Source organism: Fukomys damarensis, unplaced genomic scaffold, assembly GCF_012274545.1.
Source record: "Fukomys damarensis isolate Sample0158 unplaced genomic scaffold, DMR_v1.0_HiC HiC_scaffold_19, whole genome shotgun sequence".
NCBI lineage: Eukaryota > Metazoa > Chordata > Mammalia > Rodentia > Bathyergidae > Fukomys > Fukomys damarensis.
In genome coordinates this window covers 20,706,925-20,718,203 of record NW_022900931.1, presented here as the reverse complement: position 1 = coordinate 20,718,203, position 11,279 = coordinate 20,706,925, and the positions used below count along the sequence as shown (strand labels likewise).

Sequence of the window (11,279 nt, the reverse complement as noted above, 5' to 3'; positions counted from 1 at the left end):
TTTTTTTTTTTTTTTTTTGGTACTGGGGATTGAACTCGGGTCCTTGCACTTGTGAGGTAGGCAGTGGAACCACTGAGCTAAATCCCTGGCCCCACACTAGATTGTTAAATACAACTTATAGTATGACAGAAGATTGCAGTATATGGTAATTTTAAGTAAAAAGTGAATGATTACAAATGTGAGATTTGTATGGACTATAAAATAATTGAAGGACTCCTATTAAAATGCCAGTGGCACAAGCAAATAGTAACAATTTTAAATATAGAAATTAGCTCAAATGTTGGCTTTGCAGATAAACTCTATAATTAGAGGAAAACTAAGCAAAAACCAACTCAAATGTTTTTAAAACAAAAATGCAGTAAATAGAACTTTTATTTGTCAGAAGCTTGAAGATTGCAAATTTATGTGGAAAAGTCTGATTATTTTTATTTAATTGGTTACTATTTGCTTATATTAAGTTACTGGTTTATGTCATCAAAAGTTTTTGTCTAAATTGGGAAAACTGAGTTCTGAGAATGCAGTGTTGTTGTTGTTGCTGCTGCTGTTGTTGTTGTTGTTGTTTCTTTTGGTCCCAGGGATTGAACTCAGGACCTTGCACTTGCAAGGCAGGCAGCAGAACTGCTGAGCTAAATCCCTGGCCCAAGAGAATGCAGTCTTAGAAAGGTCATCTGTGTGAAGCTTCACACATTTGTATTCCACAGTGGAACCACTACATTCAGTGTGATGGGAGCCCTGATCCTTCTGTACCCCAAGAAATGAATACTTTCATTAGCTTGTGGAAAGAGGAAACAAATGAAACTTTTGAGACAGTGATTGAAAAGAGCAAACTAGTGCTACAGGTAAGGATTCAAGTGTCCAGTAACATAAACTAAATTACAAAGAATCTTACATTAACTCCAAAAACAAAAATTTAATATATTATTTTTCCATTCGTAACACTACTGCTTCTGAATACTTGACTATAGAGACTTGGTAAAATTTATTTATTTTTTAATTTTTAATTTTATAACAATTTCTTGACACCTTGTCAACATAACACAAATGTGAAGCATTTATTTCTTTATGTAATTGCAGCAAAAAATAAGAAAATGTGTTTGGTTCATCTGCACCTTAGTAAACAGGAAACAAAGGTATTGGCTGAGAATTCTTGATCACAGATGAGTCCGTAGTTGAATTGATAGAATTTACCAAAACACAGCACAGACAGAGGTGGAAATTGTGAAAGAGCAGTTAACAGACTCGTATGATAGAATAAGAAAGACTAGAAGTACATGGAAGAATACTAGAAGAAAACAAATAGTGGAGATAATATTCAAAGAGACAATGACAGAAAATTTTTCCAGACTGAAAGATATGAATCCTCAAATTCCAAAAATAAGAGAGACTTTTAATCTTTGCAGTACTTCTGACAACAAATATTGGGTGCTTTCCCACAGCCTCAGATAGGATACCAACTAGGTGACCTGTACCCAGTGCTGAAATGACCCAGAGTTAGCACAGATCTCACAGTTGAAACGGACTTGGTCCCACAAGTCTCTGTCCCTTTCCATCACAAGTCCAGGTTGTCATCTATACTTCCAGCAACCAGTTAGTCTCCCCACGGCTCCCTCCTCGGATGAGGTAACCTGCTATAATGGTTCATAAAACATAGGCAGATGTTTACTTGGGTCTGGCAGCTTATTAGGAAGAATGTTATTGTGGCACGAATCAACAGCTAGATGAAGAAATCCATCGGGCAAGGTATGTGGGAAGAGCTGTGGAGGCGCCATGCCCGCTCTTGCCTTGCCTTCCTCTCACTAGCTCAGTGTATTCACCAATTCAAAAGCTCCCTTTTGGGGGGTTTTATGGAAACCTCATTATGTAAGCATAATTGATTGTCATGCACCATTAGTAAATTGATCTCCAGCCTCCTCTCCCTCTAGGCTAAGGAGTAGGGTTGAGATTTTCCAACCCTGTAATTACCTTGTTTCCAGACCCCCATTCTCCAAGAGTTACCACACTAGTTTAAACTCCAGTATGGTTATATACAGCTTATTAGAAAGAATAGTTTGTTTCACCACTGTCACATCAGGGATTTTAGAATTTCTGTCCTGGAATCAGGGGCAGAAGCCAAATATGTTCCTTAAATCATGTGTTAGGATCACAACCCTAGAAGCCCATGTGTCAATGCACATAGATGATATAGATACTAGAAGGAATTCACTGTTCCTGTTCTTATTATTAACCTCTATTGCTTTTTGCTCCACTCACAAAAATTTTATGCTTCATATTGCTGCTGCTGTTAACTTACCCATGATGCTCTAAGATGTAACTGCAAAATGTCAAGCTCATTCTGTGTTGCCTGATTTGATATGGTCAACAGGTTTTAAGATTTATTTCATCCATGAATAGATGCTGTGACTTGGCAATAGTTCCCCCTATGAGATCCTAGGTTGTCCATATTTATTCCAACTTTGTGGAGACTCTGAATCCCTTTTGTGCATACACCACCCTGGCATGCATTCCCACTGTTGTGAGGCCAGTACCAGCACTGGGCAGATGCTGGTGCTGTGCTCCTGAACCTCCAGTACAATGAGCTAAATAAACCTCTTTGCTTCATAAACTACCCAGCCTCAGGTATTCTGCTTTAGCAACGTAAAATGGACTAACACATCCCTATTGTTTTATAGTCTTAAATAATGACAAGTAGTGACTCCTCAGCTTGTTAATAGAAACTCTGTTCCACAGAGGGAAGAATACTGTAAGAATTTTTGGAGGAAATATTTTATTTCTCTATGATCTGAAGTTACAAAATACAGAAAAGGATTTTTGCATGTTTTACTAAGATGTTCCTCAATTCAAAAGTGAAACACCCCATTTTTTTCATTTTTTTTGACTATTTGTCAATTGATATAAATGTCATTTTACATTACAGTTAATTGAGAAATTGAAATTAATGTTATTGGAGACTGCACCTCATGACTTGAGAGAGAAAAACATAACACAATATGAAGGATCCATTTCAGAGCTTCAGGAGCTCCTTCATCTTAAGTTTAACATAGCCACGGAAATACTGCTCAGAGTATGTGGAATATTTTTCTTATTTCCTTTTATAAGCATTAAAATGTTGCATTATTTATAATGGAATAGTTCAGTATTGTTATGAAGTTAGTAAAACAGTACATTTGGTGCAGATTTAACAACTGTTAATATTTTTAAATTAAATTATTTTTAATAGTACATTTGTCATGCATAATGACCATGTCATCATGGGGAATTTGTGCCTATACATAATAAACCTTAATTCTTTTTACTCCATTCCCCTCCCCTCCCTTCAGTCCTTTCCCTCCCATACACAAAGCTCTGTTTGCATTCTTCCCTTCAATTCTTTTTTTAAAAATCCCCTCCACTCCCTCCGTTTGCTCTCCTTCCCAATATCTATCCTCCCTTTTGCTCCTTATTTACACTTTGGGTTTCTCACACAACAGAAACAGTGTGATACTTAAATTTGTGCATCTAATTTATTTTGCTTAAAGTTATGGTCTTGAGATGCATGCATTTGCCTGAAAATGTCTCAAGTCATCCTTCTTTATGGTAGAGTATTACTGCATTGTATGTAAATATCACTTTCTTTATCCATTCATCTGTTGATGGGCATATGGATTGTTTGTACGATTTACCTATTATAAATTGTGCTGCTATAAACATGGGTATACATGTATAACTGTGGTGTGATTTTAACTCTTTTGGGAAATACCTAGAAGGGGAATAGCTGGGTCAAATGGAATCTCTAATTTTAGTTTTTTGGGGAATCTCCACACTACCTTCTGTGGTGGTTGTACCAGTTTACACTCCCATCAGCAGTGGAGAACGATTCCTTTTTCCCTCACAGCTGCAGCAGTATCTATTATTGGTTGATGTCTTGATGATAACCATTCTTCCTGGAGATAGGATCTCAGTGTTTTAATTTGCACTTGTCAGATGGCCAGCAATTTTGAGCATGTTTCATGTTCTTTATTTATGTAGTAGAAGAATCTCTCCATTTCAGATGCCCATTTTTGGATTGGGTCTTTAAATTTGGAAGATTTGATTTCTTTGAGTTCTTGATCCATTCCAGATGTTAGTCCTCTGTCTGAGGCAGGGATGGTGATCCTTTTTAGAGCTTTCAATGATAAGAGCCTGCGGTGCCATATGTGTGCCATAGGCTCAGCGCTGCTGGTCTAAGGAATAGCTGGCAAAAAAATTTTTCCCAATCTGTGGGCTGTCTCTTTGGCGGTTTCTTTTGCTGTGTAAAAGGTTTTTAATTTGATGTGATCCCATTTGTTGATCCTTTGTAACATTTCCTGTGTGATCAGGGTTTTGTCTGTAAAGTCTGTGTCAACACCCACGTCTTTAAGAGTTTTACATATTCTGTTTTCCAGCGGATTGTCTTAACGTTTAGATCTTTGATCCATTTCAATTTTAGTTTAGTGCATGATAGGAGATCTAGGCTCCATCTTCAGCATGCGGAGAGCCAGTTTTCCCAGCACCATTTATTAAAGAGCCTATCTTTCTTCCAGTAAATGTGTCTGGCCCCTTTGCCAAATGTAAAGTAGCTTAAGTGTGTTCTGAGTTATTTCTGCATTTTCTATTCCATTAACACTCAAGACTGATTTTGGCTAATACCATATTATTTTTATCACTGTAGCTGTTAATATTTTTAAAGAAAGCATTTTTAATGTAGCTAGTCATTCTTCATATATTTTTCAAGGTTTACTAAGTTCACTATAAAAATAAGTTCACAAGACCAGTATTAGTCACTACATATAAATCACTTGACATAAGGTTAAAATTAACTGGTACAGTATTTTTTCTAACATTTTATTTGAAGAGTACTTTATTTGAACATGAGATTAAAAGAATATACCATGATCCATATACTTCCCATCTTGACTTAATTTTATTGAACTAATATTAATATATGAAAATCAATACATTTTAAATGTTTTAATTACCTTATCTAGATCCTTATTCCTTGAACTACTTGAAAGTTATTGATGTTGTATTTTGCCAATGAATATCTCAACCCTAACAAGACCCAGGCTATTGTAAATTATTATACCTAAGAAAATTAACACCATAATTCTAATGTCCAGTCCATATTCAGTCTACTAGCATACATTATTTTCACCATCCTGTCTCTTTGATTCTTTTGTTCTAGAGCATAGTCCTTCGTATAACCTGAATGGATGATTTTCTAATTTTTCAAAGTGCTACAAAGAAGCTTACACCAAGTATCTTTTACCAACCTGACTGTTAGCAGTATTATTCATACTGTAAATTTACAACTGCTGTGTTACTGTAGGGCAGAGAGTAAAGAAATATGAATAGTAGTATTCAAAAGAAACAGTGTTTTTCTGATCTTCATGTATATATTGTAACATAAAGTAGAAATAGATCAGTATGAGCCAGATTTTACTGCATTAAAAAGAGCCAGGTTGTCACTCAGTGGTACTTGCCTAGCATGGGAGAAACCTTGGATTTGATCCCCAGAGCCACACATTGGAGGGATAAAGAAGGAGCCCAGACTAGTTGGGATAAATCAAATGGCTGATTCCAAGTCTGGAGCAGAACAGAGAAAAGATGAGGCTGGATTACCTCATTGTACTAGATAGCAAGCAGAGAGAGGCTCAGATGAATTGAGCCTACACAGAGTAGTAAAGAGGTCCCCCTGGCCAAATTTGGAATAATTTGAATACTAGAAGAAATGACTATAATAAACTATAACATGTCAAATAAAACTCCATGACTCTAAAGTGATAATCCAAAAAAGGAAGGGGAAAATGGTAGGGGGAAGAAGATTCTGATGTGATCATCCTGATATCAAAATTGAAGGGTTGGGAAAAAAATTGAAGGACTGGGGATTTAGCGCAGTGATTCTGCCAACTGCCTCACAAGCACAAGGACCCAAATTCGATCCCCATTATCAAAAACAAAACAAAACAATAAAATTGAAAAGCTAATGTAATAGTAACATACACCTTCTACCTAGGGATATAGAAGTGACTTTATGGTGGTGGTGGCGGTGGTTACAATGGTTAATCTTGATTGTCAAGCTGATTGGTCTAAGAGACACTTAGGAGAGTAGTAAAGTGTATTTCTGGATGTGTCTGGGCAGAAGTATATCTGGTCTCTGTCTTCTTTCTCTGAATCTTTCAACCTGCTGTGCTACTCCCAGATGCCAAGAGTTGAGTATCTTTCCTCTATCACTAGATGCCAGTAGGCCATGGGTTGAAATCTCTGAAACCATGAACTAAATGAAACCCTTTTGCCTTTAAGTTTTGTGTGTCAGGCATTTTGCTCCAGCAATGGAAAGGAGACTAGTACAGCAGCGCTGGAGATCAAACCTAGGGCTGTGTGCATACTACGCAAGAGTTCTACCATCTGTCTGTTCACTCCAGCCCTATGGGAGCAAATTTAATCATTAAACACCGTAAGGCAAGCTGAGTAGAAAGAGAGGCACATTTAATTGAGTGAATACATTTGCATCCTTCAGTTCATTTTTTAAAAGTCTGTCACTTTGATTGAGACTTATTTTTACCCAGGTTATTCTGTTAATGAAAGGAACCCAATACATGACTGATGAAATAACTTGCCTATATAGTACCATTTATAGGCTTTTGGCTCTTCATAATGTTTTCCTTTTTTCTCTCTCTCTCTGACAGCAAGCTAGCACTTTAGCAGATCTGGACAATGGAAATATGGAAAAAATCATTCAAGATGAAAATGTCACCCTGTATGTGTGGGCAAACCTCAAGAAGAACCCAAGGTACCCAGTGGGTGACAATTTCCCTGTAGCTGTGGCGTTAGGGTCACAGGTGCATGCCCTGTTGCATGACAGTATGGTGTGCATGGGGAAACCTGTGTTGGTAAGTCAGCCAGCTGAGGTTCGAATGACAGACCTGCCATTTACTTTAGGGTAGTTATTTAGCCTTGCTGAGCATCAGTATATCACCAGTAAAATAGTGATTATATTCATTGACTTCATAGGAATGGTTTGAATATTAAACATGAATGCATGTAAAAGTTACAGTGTGGTATCTACTACAAATAGCAGGTCCGCCCATTCTCTTCAACCACCTTAACCTCTTTGTATCCCCTAAAAGTAAAAGTGGCCTTCTATATGGCAGTCTAGAATTTTTTAAAAAATTGTATCTACATGAGCTATTAAAAATAATTGATTTTTACATTGTCTTAAAGATTTATGTGATGTTTCTACCATTGGTTTCAAGAGACAAACCTCTCTCTGAAGGATAACCATAATGGCAGATGCCCAGTCATTTGATTGCAGCTTGCTCTTAAACATTTGAAGTGAATTGAGGTAGTATGGCAGTGAATTCCAGGGGACAATTACCAGAATAAAAGTTCGGAGGCTGAGGTGTTCTGGTCCCAGCTCTGAAAAGATGAATAGGACATAGGCAAAATGCGAACTTTATTTTTTATATTTAGTAAAAAAGTCAAAGTATATCCCAAGTTCATTTACTGCAATTCTATAGTTGAACCAGAGGCTATAACAACCCTTTTGTTGTAAAATATGTTGGATATAAGAGTGAAAGCAATTAATCTATATAGTTGTAAAGAAATTTTGAAAAAAATAAGCAGTTCTACACTGTCCAAGCTAAGAGGAGAACTAGGTGGTGTCTTTTATTGAATTGGAATGGTAGAGGCTGGAAAAGTGTTCTTTTCTTTTTTGGTACCAGGGATTGAACTCGGGACCTTGCGCTTGCAAAGCAGGCGGCAGAACCACTGAGCTAAATCCCCTGGCTTGGTTTTATTTTGATGATGGGGCAGGCGGGTATTGTAGGGAACTAAATCCATTGCCAGCCTTGAGTTGAGGTACAACTGGCCGAATTTGGAAGTCATCAGCAGTGAGCCAAGGTTCTTAAGTTTTTATAAGTCCGATTCTTGTGAACATCCAATAATTATGTATATTCACACGTATAGATAGCGCTCCCTCCTGTCCTTCCCCAGGAAAAATAAAACTCACGTTAGGTGCCACTGATGATGTGGGCAGCAATTGAGGCTACAGACACGATGACATACAGAGTGTGCAGGGGTTGGAGAGCAGAGAAGGTGAAAGGAGCGCTGGGTTCCGTCAGGATTAAGGGGAGGTTAGGAAGAGGCCACGTGAAGGAGACAGAAGGCGCAGAAGAGTGTGGGGTTACAGATCCAAGAGCTTTGAGGATTAAATTAACACCAGCCACGGGGTCCCGAAACTGCAAACCAGCACAGTACGTTTGGGACTCAAAACTGGAGTGGTGTTAAAACGGAGGAAAATATTGCTTACGTATCCATTTGGAAATCCACCTAGAGCTACCTGATCCATTTTGTCAAAATGAACTATCAACAGGTACAAAAGTGTGAGGTTCTCCAACACGAAGACTGGATTTGAAATTCCAAGGATATTAGCGACGAGTGACATCGCGCTGCGCCTCCTGCACACTCACTATGACCACGTCACCCCGCTGCCCTCGGCTCCCGCCCAGTCCCCTTCCCCGACCCCGCGGCCCTTGTCTGCAGGATCCCAGCTCTGCAAGGGTGAAGCTGAGAGCACAGCGGACGCAGACGGCCCGGAGGACCAGGCAGACTCTAAACCACGAGAGAGAGGGTCTGTCTTCATTCAGGAGGAAGAAAGAAAAGTCGACGAGCAAGGCGATCCCGAAGTACAAATGGTAGGACGCCTTTACTCGTATCCGCTTTTCTCTTCATGCAGTCAGGGTCACCTGGGTCCCTTACAGCATGGTCAAGATGCTCTGAAATGGCTAGAAGTTGTCCACAAGTCACTTTCTCGCCGGTGCCTTCGTCTTTTCGCGTCCTACTTCCTCCTCTCCCGCTTCTTGTTTTCCCCTCCTCTTCTTCCCCTTCCACCTTCCTCCTGCTCAGGCATTGCTCCTGTTTATGTATTAGGTGTACGCTTGGAAAGCTTTACAGCCATGTAATCTTGAGACAGTCTGTTGCAAACATAAGGGAACGTGCCATTGAATACAAATTTACAGTAAATAATTTGATAAACTGAAGGATTATCTTTTATGACTCTATCAGCTTTTGGCTCCGTAAGAAAAGAATTTTATAAAGTAGTAACTTGTTTTCTCAAAACAATTGTATTCTTCTAAAAACTTGTCATCTTCAGATAGAACGTTTGAACCTCTGTGCCTGAGCTGACCCACAGTACTTACTTTCTCTGATCCAGAACTTGCGTGGGGCCAGTCCAGTTACTAAGGTGGTTGCAGACACACTTTAATATTTTTATTTAGCCGAAAGTGACATTAACATGTTGAATTAGTCGAGACCGTCTAGGTAGCCATAAAAGAAGACTTTTTAGAGGACTTTTTTTTTGGACCAAAAAAAAATGCAATAAATGTTTGTTCCGAAAGGTGTGATCAAAATGATTCTGATCAGCGGTACTCCCGATTCCATGGTTGAACCAATTCCACTATTGACCCAGTCCCATCACTAATTCGGTTCCAGCATTGATCCCCATTCCAGTGCTAATTCCAATTTCCATGCTAATCCCAATCCCAGCACTAATTCCAGTTGCATTGTTAATCCCAGATACAGTACTAATTCTGATTTCAGTTCCCCCTCCACCCTTTCCGGAAAAAAAGGCCCTGCACTTCAGGGCTTCCTCCAAAACCATGAATGAAAAAGATCAATTGGATTCCAACATTTGCCTTAGTAAATAAACGTCACTATAAACAAAATTGAAAGACAATAGACTAAGAAAAAAATTCAACGTGAGTGTTAAATCCCAAAATAAAAATGTGCACAAGTGAAATGGTAGTCTCCTGATTTGAAACCCAAAAAAAGGACATGAGCATTTGAGAGAAGTACTAGCCATCACTTCTCGGCCTTTTGGCTGAGATCAAGTCAAGTGGAGAAAAGTACTAGCCAATAAAAAATACTCAACTAGGTGATAAAATTAGAATTAATACTCTATCAGTTCTTGTTACATTGAGCATATGGAAAGCAGGCATTTTCATACTGTTCTTAGTGTAATTTTTATTGTCCTTATTTGTCATTATGATTTGTGATAAGCTGAGGCAGGAGAAACTCAAGTTCAAGCCCAGCCTGGCCACTTAGGGAGATTCATCTCAAAGTAAGAAGAAAAGGCTGGGGGTGTAGCAGAATCCCTGGGTTTGATCCTCATTACCACATTTACACACAAAGAAAGCCAAGATGTTCATTGTTAGAGACCTCTGAGGAATTATAAAATATCCAAATACTGGTAGCTGTTCGAAACGTTGTAGACTTTAAATGCTTTTATATGGAAAGATGTATGCCTAGGGTCTATCAGGATAATTTAAAGTTGCAAACTATTTGCAATATGTTTGTTTTTGTGAAGGGGGACATAACTGTGAATGCACACAAAAGAAAACATAAGTCAAACAGAGGTGGGGCGTTACCAGGCTGTGGGTGCTGGAGTCTCTTTCTAGAGGTGGTTTCTAGGCTCTTTCTGACTGAGCGAAGAATTGGTCAAGATAAGCACAAACGGTAGCAAAGTTTTATTGAAGGTAGTAAAAGAAACAGGCTCTGCAGAGCAAGTTTGGGCCGAGTAAAAGTATGAAAGCAAGTACACCCTACAGCGTGGACCACCACGCAAGAGAACACAAGGGCAAAAATTCAATGTGGACTGTTCTTCTTGTATCACTGTCCGGCTGACATCAGGTCTAGGCTGCGGCTCTCTGGGGGGACCCCGTCCCGCGGGGAATAGGAGGTGAGAGCCGCCTCTTATTCGTGGGTCATCAGAGGCCGATCCGATCTTGAATGTCTGTGGAGGAAATCTTTAAGAAGTTAGAGTACACGGCCCAAGTCTGGTTTCTGATCAAAGGCTCTTTATTGGCTCAGCAAAACGATTATATACTGTTATCCCAGGGGGAAGGTTCAGCAAGCTTACTGGACAGTTCAAACAAATCCTCTACCAATCACATGAGTCACTCAAGCATTTAACCATACAGCAATCAGTATTTTACCAAATGTGGGGAGGGGTAAGTGGGAAGGCATACATCAACAGTTAACCCTATGCAATCTTTAACTTAACAATCTCTAGGGGCAAGCAGGACAAGGAAATACCACCGGCCTCCTGCTCCAGATCCCGTGACCCTGTGGTTAGCACAAAGGGCTATTTTTTCTGTAAGATTCCCTGTTTGCCCAGGGGCTAGACCTGCCAAAAGTCACGTATGTAGTCTAGTGGGATTTTTCCACCGAGGCAAAGGCTAAGGTTGAGGGCAGCCATCTTATGCAGGCCCAAGCAGTCTCTCACA

At 39.2% G+C, this 11,279-nt stretch overlaps 1 protein-coding gene across 5 annotated transcripts in view; it reads left to right on the top strand.

Moving 5' to 3' along the window:
• The window catches only part of Casc1 (cancer susceptibility 1), a 67,967-nt gene that overhangs the window by 26,292 nt on the left and 30,396 nt on the right, over positions 1-11,279 (top strand). For 3 of the 5 annotated variants that reach the window (XM_010615146.3, XM_010615159.3, XM_010615139.3), the window contains 4 exons: positions 702-839; positions 2,915-3,061; positions 6,684-6,787; positions 8,369-8,690. In XM_010615146.3, the coding sequence (XP_010613448.1) occupies positions 702-839; positions 2,915-3,061; positions 6,684-6,787; positions 8,369-8,690 (711 nt within the window). The remainder of the gene's footprint in view (positions 1-701; positions 840-2,914; positions 3,062-6,683; positions 6,788-8,368; positions 8,691-11,279) is intronic. The other 2 variants (XM_010615154.3, XM_010615164.3) reach the window with 2 other exon arrangements.